At 40.8% G+C, this 8,793-nt stretch overlaps 1 protein-coding gene across 1 annotated transcript; it reads right to left on the bottom strand.

Moving 5' to 3' along the window:
- Positions 1 to 2,142: 2,142 nt before the first annotated feature.
- LOC148849211 (CCG-binding protein 1-like) lies at positions 2,143 to 3,552 on the bottom strand. The gene is made up of 3 exons (XM_088948015.1): positions 2,920 to 3,552; positions 2,729 to 2,802; positions 2,143 to 2,636 (listed from the first exon to the last, which is right to left on the bottom strand). The coding sequence occupies exons 1-3, from the start codon at positions 3,137 to 3,139 to the stop codon at positions 2,322 to 2,324; spliced, it is 609 nt and encodes a 202-aa protein (XP_088804141.1). The 5' UTR covers positions 3,140 to 3,552; the 3' UTR covers positions 2,143 to 2,321.
- Positions 3,553 to 8,793: the final 5,241 nt, after the last annotated feature.

The raw sequence follows: 8,793 nt of genomic DNA, 5'->3' as shown, positions 1-8,793 counted from the left end.
CCGTTAAATTTGATTCAGCACGAATCTTTGGTCTTGTTCTGTTTTAGGAGAGGTTGCGGTTCAGTTTGATACAAACCCTTCCCGTTTCCAAAACAAATTTGTATCTGCCCTCGAGCTATAGTGTCGAAGCACCGAGGGTTTCAGCAATCACAAAATGAGCAAAGAAGAAGAAGAGTTTAATTGGCCAATATCCTTTTATTTCAGTATTGATTGATTATATATGAGAAGCCGTTACAGCTGTCAATCATGCCCAATGATTAATCATGGGTCACGATAATCTGCAACAATGATTATTGTATTGATTGTTATAATCATGGTTTTAAAATCGGACCGGATTGAGAATACCAGGAATCGGTCAGGTGACTGATTCGTTTCCCCCAAAAATTTTAGTTAGCAAACTGCTGAATTAGATGATTAATCATTCGAACCGTTCAAACAGTTTTAACTGTTTTTCATTTTTTTTATTTTTTTTTCAGAACAACCGGCCTGATAACCGGACCCCTGACCGAAGTGATTTGCAACCCCAGGGCTACTGTAAAGGCTCGTATATTGGTGAACGGTTTGGATCAGCCACATCAACACTAGACGTGGCAGAAGAATTCCCCTTTATTGATTTCATTAGAAGAGTTCACTTTGGCCATCGTCACCTTGTCCTGTTTGAATATTTGGATGCTCTGCAGTCTGCTCTGTGCTCTCCCATCATTTTGGATGCTCTCGCCCCGAAATCTGGTGCAATGAAAGCATTGCATCGAGGTTCATTTCATAATTGACTGGGGAGTTATGGTTACTTAAAACCTTCAAAACTAAGGATCCATTTGAAACCGAAATTCTTTGGAATTAGAATAGAATGGTCCATTTCTTAAATTTAATTTATACAGAAATCAAAATGAAAATTTAGGATTTCATCCTAAAAAGAGGTAAAATGGTTATTCCCGTAAATGGTAAAATACCGTTTTACTAAAAATGGGAATGAAATTCTAATTTTAACATAATTAAATCAAAATGGCCGTATTACAGATCCTATTCCCACAAACTAAACTGGTCCTAAAAACACTTTGATTTTTATCATCTTGCAAAATCATATATGAATTGTCAGAGGCTGTCTAAAGCTAAAACCGGGTTTGCTGCTCTTGCAAAAGCATAGATCATACGTAGTCGGTGACACAGCGTCACGAGAAGCAAATACCGAGTCCCAAAGATGGTCCACTGTCGAACTGGATAATCCATTAAAATGACATCAGCACAGCCCATAATTTTTAGTCCCATCGTACAGAGGATAAATCCTGACTGCCAAATCCACGGGCAGGGGACTACGGAGGGCTGCAATTCAGAAATCGGCATAATACTTTTTCCTTGATATTATTTCTGTTGAGGCCCTAAAACACCGATAAATGAACATATCAGATGGGCGACTTTACTGTCTCACGGAGACTGCAATTTGTTGCCAAAGAACACCAATGACCGGAAATTAATGATCCGGCGGAATTGGAATCAAAATCCCTCGAAATGGGAATCAAAATGATATATTCTTAGTCTGTTTGGTTCAGATGGCAATCAGAACCGAAATTAAAATAAGCGATGGGGAAGGAATAGCCATGATATTCCACCAGGAATATAGATGGAATTCACATTCAGCCCAACTAAAATATTAGAATCAGGGCCATGCCGATTTCAGATCCCTATTCCCAGCCCCTAAATTTGAAGAAGCTCCAAACCTTGTGGTTCGATCGTTAAACCAATTGGCCAGCTATCAGATCAAACTGTATTAAATTAAATATTCCAGATTCAGACCTCCGTCCCAAGACTATGATCTAGCTATACGTGTTTGTTCTTGTTCATCATCCCTCAACGACTGAAAGCCAACAACTTTTATCCATATCCTTAGTCTCAGTCCCAATACAACTGATCAATTCCAGACTATCCCAGAATTTGGGTAGTCTCCAATTGAACCAATCCAACCTTTGGATTGGGGTTGAGGGTCCGCGTGGACAAAGAACACGAGTGAACCACAAACACAAGTACACAAGTACACATGCATCTGTGTTTGGATATACTGTAAAACCAGGTTTGATAGCACCATTCTGGCCGGCATTGTCCGAGCCGGTTCTGAAAAGCAGAGATTACCATCAACAGAGCATAAAATAATAAAATCAAATTCTAGCTTAGCAATAGGTAAATCGCTCAATCATCTTACAGTTTACACCACATACATTAATCTACAGATTAGATATCAGCATCACAGATGATAGCCCTACCTATGTATATATTATTTACTGGGAATGATGGAACATAGTCTACTCACTCCTGAATCCTGACTCCTGTTAATCGGTTTCGTGATCTGGAGCAGGAGAATACCAAGCAGGGAACCTCCCCTTGGTTCTGAGGAGTCTGGTGAAGGGGGAATCGGACATTCTGCCATTGTCTTCTTCCTCCACCTCTTCCCGTGACTTGGGCAATCCGTCCGGCACCGGAAAAGGTTTCAACTCTTGTATCTCCGCATCCGATTGTTTCAGAGATCCAGCATCCTCCTTTTTCTTTTTGTGCATAGCCGAAATCCCATGAACGCAATCGATTAGAGATTTTACTCCCCCCGTCTGAATAAGCAGCTTCTCAATGTCTTCTTTAGACTCCTCCTCCTGAAATTTTCAACAAAATATTTAGGATCGTATGATTCTGTGATGAAATAATTCGCTGCATTACGAGGGCTGAGAGAAATAATACAACTTACTTCAAGATCTTTCAATTCGAAGTATGCTCTCCAACAGCTGTACGATGCATCTCCCTCTAGAGTCGAACAATAATCTGAAGCAAAAAAAAGAAAGAAAAAACAGGATTTATATAGAAAATCTACACGTAACCGACCAAATATCTAACAATTTGAAGAGGAAAGAGGGGAAGGAAAAGGTCCAATCCAGATACCTGCAAGCTCGCTTTCAGTCTTCTGTATGAAGGAAGGTTCTTTAAGACGTCGATCTATCTTGCTTCTGCTGAAAGGTTCGAGCTTTGGTATATAAGCATTGCTTCTTGAAGAAGAAGAACAGATCGTCGATGCCGCCCTAGAAGATGACCTCGAACGGTGAAGATCGTTAACTTCCAAAATCAAAGAAGGAGATGAAGGTAAGGGAAGTGATCTTATCATTCTTTACAGTTCTGGTTGCTATAGTAACGACCGAGAGAGGAAGGGTGGAAGGATTTAGGAGGCGTTTTATCCTATTACAGAACAATGGAGGAGTTGGTTGACTGAAATAATTTATAAAGGAGGAAAAGGCGATGAATGAGAAGTGGGAACGGATAAGGATAAAGCAAATATTATTTTAATTATTAATCCTTGTCTATTAACATTAGAGCGGGTTAATACTTGATGGGTTATGGGTTTTATTATATATCAAAAACTCAATCCAAGTAGCGCCATTGGTTTCTGATCGTAATACGGCTGCGTCTTGACGCGTAGAGTGGAGAATTCCGCTGGTGTTGGGGAAGGAGAACAGCGTAGGTGAATGAGACGAGAGTGCCCCTTGGGACCGGGTGACGATGCTGAAGTGAACGCGACGTAGTGAATAGTGATTGCGAGGGAAACTTTTATGTAAAAGTTTCCAGATATTTTGGCAGAAAACGGTGGGATGGGACCCCTTGTTTTCTTCAACCTTCACGTTCACGCTTTCTCTGAGATATTTCATGGTTTTCGGATTTTCAAAGGAAACCAAAATGATAAGAACAACTCGAGTATAGATATTCTTATCACCTGTTCACCTTTTCGTCTTACCTCCCTTGTACAGTTACAAGTAGTATCTATTCGAATATTCTAACATATTCTAACAGAGACAAAAAATATCACTCATGCAATTACCATTGAGACTTCTTTATATGGAAAAAATGATATACACTTTATGAAAGAAAAAAAAATTAAAGATAGAGTTTTATCCAATATTTTTGAAACTGTTTGGCACAGAATCATTCAAGCAATCGGTTCTGTTATATTCTTAACTCGATTCCTGATAAAAAATTATTAAATTAGTCAACGGTTAATTAGTTCAATGGGTTTTGGCTATTCTTTATTTTAATTAGGGTAAATTACAAAGACCCCCTTGTTCTATAGGGTCTGTGACAAAGACTCCCTGTACTTTGTTTTGCAACAAAGACCCTCCTTGTACTATGACCACGAGACAAAGACCCCCTTCCGTTAGCATTTCGTTTAAATCCGCCGTTGCAATATTTTTTAATCCCCATACTACTATTTTAGTAACTATTGAAGAAAAACACTGTTCATCTTCCCCGATCTCACCTCATAGTACACGAACGACAACAATAGATGTTGCAGTGGTGGCGAACTTCCGAAGTCCTCCCTCGCCTGTTGGTGATGACGATGTCATCCATTCAAAAAACATAGCGTCGGTGACGCGAAATGGAAACCAGAGTCCAGAGGTATTCTGAAAATTTGTCTTAATTTTGTTTGTCTCAATAGTTTGATCAGAATGGCTAAACAATTCGTCAAATCTGTCAAAGATGGCTTGAAGCTCGTGAAGCGAATATAGTTTGGAAACGATCATTCTGTTTCGCCTCCAAGGCCGGTCACAATGGAGAAATCTTCCCACACGCTTCTTTCGACTTCTCCGATGCTTTACGTGATGATCTCTAATCCTGCAATTATTGATAAATCGGATGTTCCGAGCTACCAACCTGAGATTTACATTCTTCTATATTTGATTTCTTGAGAAGAAGTGGAAAGAGATGGATAGAAATAGAGAAGCAAGGAGAGGAAGCTTAGCGGCGACGAATGGATTGTCGAGAAGGAGACAAAGGAACAGTAGTTTGAGGGATTCGCCTGTTAGAAAATGGCGTTACTGTAACTTTGGAGGAGAAGCTCTGAGGCGCGACTGAAGACACTCTCTTTAGAACGTTATTTGCCCCCACTCAGTTTCATTGAGTTTGTTGTTGGGTTACAAGCAAATATGTTCCCAGGATGCAACAGAACTTTGGGCGAGAATCTGCAATCAACAAAGTTGAAGAATCTCCGAAGAAACCTTCTGTGAGACTGTAGCAGACCGGACTGAGAGAGAGAGAGAAAGTGGATTTCGAAAATATGTGTTTTTGAAGTCTAATTCATGCTCCTTAAATAGTTTATGAAGAGGTATGAAGAAAATGTAGGTGTTGGTTTAGAGAAGACACCTTGAACTTTCATAATTAACAGTTAATGACTGTTAACTTTGAATTGTGCCTCTTGATCACATCGGATCGAATTGTGACCGTTGATCTCATCAACGGTGATCAACGGTCAGCATCGCACCAAAACCAAAGCCGCCCTTCGCGAGCCATGCGAAGTGCGAGCAAAGTGCGCTTCTAAAGCGCCTCATTATGCTGCACACACACGCGCACACGCATGCGTGCGCGTTGCACAATATCAAACCCCCATACTCTTTTCTACTATTTCTAAGGAGTGTAAATCAACTCTTATTAAAATACTGAAAACAAAGCTTATAATTTTCCAATGTGGGACAAGTTCAAAACTGGGTTTTGTAAGAGAAAATCTAATTTTTCAATCAAGTGTGCAGGTGCAATTTCTCATGTAATTGACCAATCAAACCCATTGGTTTTAATCTCTTATGAGATTAAAATCCAACAACGCCTAGTTTGGAATTCTCGGATCCGTCTTTAGTACTATTTCTGACCAATTTTATTCATTTTTCCTCTGATCTTGACGTTGTTTTCTTTACTTCGTTGATTTTATGGAGGAAGATGGACCGATGGAATTGCAGGAAACGACAAGGTTACGAGATCGAGTAAATAAGAAAGATAGAGATAGAGATCGATCGAGTCAGAACAAGAGAAGGGGAGATAGATTGATGCATGGGAGTAATTGGGAGGAAGGTGGAGAAGAAAGTACCAAAGAAAGCATTGGCGATGATGAGGAGGATGAGGACGAAGATGCCAGTGTGGTTCAGATTCTTCCCCCGAATCCTCCATCATCCTCTCTGTCAAATCATCATCATCATCGAAAGAGCTCTCCACCTGCTAAGGTTATTAAGGTGGCCATGACGTGAAAGGTCCTTGATGAGATGTCGATACCGAGAAAAGCTCGGTCAAGTAGAGAAAGAGACAAGGATGGAGCTTACAAGAAGTTTGATGTTCTATTATGTTCTTTCTGTATGGATATTAATAGGAAATTTTCATATCTTTTGTTTTTGCAGCTTCGGATAAAAGGTCATGTGAATGTTGGACCTCAAGTGGAGGTGGTAGTGGTTGGGCAGGAGGAGGAGGCAGAGGTGGTGGTGGCTGCAGCGAGCAGTTTCACCGTCAGGCTTCAACTTCACCGGCGAGACCAAGTGCACCAGTACCCTCATCGACTTTGATCTCGCCTTCTTCTTCCAATGCTTTTGTTCGGAAGAAGATGGTTAGTTTTTATTCTTTTTTTATTTTGTTTTCTTTTGTTGTTTCTATGTCTATGTCCGAAGATTCATCTATTGAAAGTTTTAACTTATGTTGCAGAAACCTATTGGAGCTAAGCACCGGCCTCCAAAGATTACTAAGGTCTCATCTTCTTCAATATAGGAGATTGAGATCGAGGTTGCAGAGGTTCTGTATGGATTAAAAAGGCAATCACAGTGCCCGCCAAACCAAGAAATTATAGCAAACGTTGTTAGACAGTGTATGCCCTTGACTCTAATAAGAATGATGTAACTTATGACATTTAATGAAAATGAATAAAGTACATATTTGATTCATGTTATTGTGATGTGTTTCTGTGTAATACCCTTAAACTGGACACATATGAGACTCATGTTAGTTTAGAATCTTCACAGCCATTGGATAGATTTGGGGAGATTTATCCTACCAAGGCTGACATTGATGTGCTGCCAAGTTGGTTGGGGTAACTTGTCTCAGCTGCCAAGGTGAGACCTAAGGTACATGCAGTGTGGGTTTTCTTGAAACCCTGAACCATACCAAAATTCCAGTATTGCTCTGGACCTTGGAGATAAATGGGAAAAATTGGAATATTACACCTGACCCCTAGACTTGATTATGATACTGCACTAGGTGTCGGGTTGGGTTGTCTTTGATATGCCAATCAGTGAGATCCTTAGAGGGGGTCAAAACCTAGGTATGTTGGGACAGTCCGAGAATTCATCTGAGTGAGTGATCATAGTGACAGGATCAGCCCCTTTGTCGGACAAAGTGAATGATCAGGGATGCACTCTTTCTGATGGAAACCAAAGCTGTCGGCAGTCGATTTCAACCGTTGAGTAGAGAGTGCAACACTGTTCCTTGCAGCCAAGGGAGAGGTTCTCTCTTGTCGGGCAATGTTTAATCATTATGGGCTGAGAGGTTAAGTGTAAGACCATTGAGGGTAATACCTGATGGGCTAATTTTGCATATGCCCACAGTCCTTGGGTTTTTATAAGGTGGCTTGACCCAATGACCATTTAGTGTAAATGTTGGACCCATTAAGAGCCCATGGTGATGGGCTCAGGGGTTTACTGTCACCTATAGTGAATTCGGCTAGGCCATGTAACAGAGGCTAGGCTGAACCCATGTGGCTGATGTGTAGATCAATGTTTGGGTCCCACGCCATACAAGGATACCCAACTGGGAAACAATTTGGAGGATAAGAGAGCACATGGACTTAATGGGCCTAAAGCCCAATTCGAACTGGTTTAATATGGCTAATTAAAGAGGGGTGGTTCTGGGATTTAGATCAGCAGATAGGATAAGGGTTGTCCCTATCCATTCAGAGAGTCCAGATCCAAATAGAGATTTGGATCAGGAAACTCCTAATCAGATTAGGAGGGCTGATCTTTATCTGCAGATAAGATAGGGGATTATCCTTATCTTTTAAAGAGAGTCCAGATCCAAATACAAGATTTAAATTAGGAAACTCCTAAAGGGATTAGGAGAAGCTCTCTTTAAGGCTATAAATAGAGGAGAAGGGCGAACCCCAGTTTATCCAATCAGATTACTGATACAAGAGAGAAGACAACTACAGTTGGATTGACGCCATCTTCTGCTCTTGCCTCTTCCTTTTGCTGCCGCCATTGCCAGTTCGATCTCCACCTGTAGGAGGGATAAAAAAAGGTTCTTGATATCAGTTTTTGGAAGAAATATTGATCTGAAGTCGTGCTCACTCGCCCTCTATCAGATTCTTGGTGAAGAACCACCCTGCTGATTCCGCTCCACCCTACGCTGTGTCATCTTTAGTGGGAGCAGTCTTTGGTGATATCCTTGGGTGTGAACACCTTCATTGGGAGTTACTACTACTCAGTATCAGGTATTTTTCTCTCCTACCTTTTGGTTTTAGATCTGGTCTGGTTTAGGGTTCAAGATTGATCATTGAAAATGCAGTTTTCTAAAATAGGGAATGTGATTCCCACATGGGAGAGAGAAATTTTTCGAATTTTGCCCAACCTACCTGCAAGGTTCGGCTATCCATATGATGGATCTCTCATCCCTTCAAACGCATTACAGAAGGTAGATTCAAAAGAGACCAATGGATTGACTAACGAGGCAAAGTCGAGAGTTTCTTCTCCGATCTCAATATCAGTTTTGGCTGTCGCCGCTATTGTTCGTGTATCGTGAGGTATGGTCGGGGATGACGAATAGTGTTTTTCTCCGATAGTTATTAGAAGGGTAGTATGGGATTAAAAAATATTGCAACGACAGATTTGGATGGAAGGCTAACGGAAGGGGGTCTTTGTCTCATGGTCATAGTACAAGGGGGTCTTTGTTGCAAAACAAAGTACAGGGGGGTCTTTGTCACAGACCCCATAGTACAAGGGGGTCTTTGTAATTTATCCTTTTAAT

The sequence above is a fragment of the Nelumbo lutea genome, chromosome 6 (genome assembly GCF_056320005.1).
Source record: "Nelumbo lutea isolate HS-2025 chromosome 6, American lotus-T2T, whole genome shotgun sequence".
NCBI classification, from domain to species: Eukaryota; Viridiplantae; Streptophyta; class Magnoliopsida; order Proteales; family Nelumbonaceae; genus Nelumbo; species Nelumbo lutea.
Note: the sequence above shows the minus strand (reverse complement) of the source record. Positions and strands in the feature narration are given on the sequence as shown.

Bases quoted from the DNA above. Each gene is read 5' to 3' on its own strand.
- LOC148849211 (XM_088948015.1), bottom strand. From the start codon at position 3,139: ATGATAAGATCACTTCCCTTACCTTCATCTCCTTCTTTGATTTTGGAA. The intron at 2,803-2,919 runs GTATCTGGATTG...TTTTTGCTTCAG, and splicing joins GACTGAAAGCGAGCTTGCAG to ATTATTGTTCGACTCTAGAG. The intron at 2,637-2,728 runs GTAAGTTGTATT...TGAAAATTTCAG, and splicing joins TCGAATTGAAAGATCTTGAA to GAGGAGGAGTCTAAAGAAGA.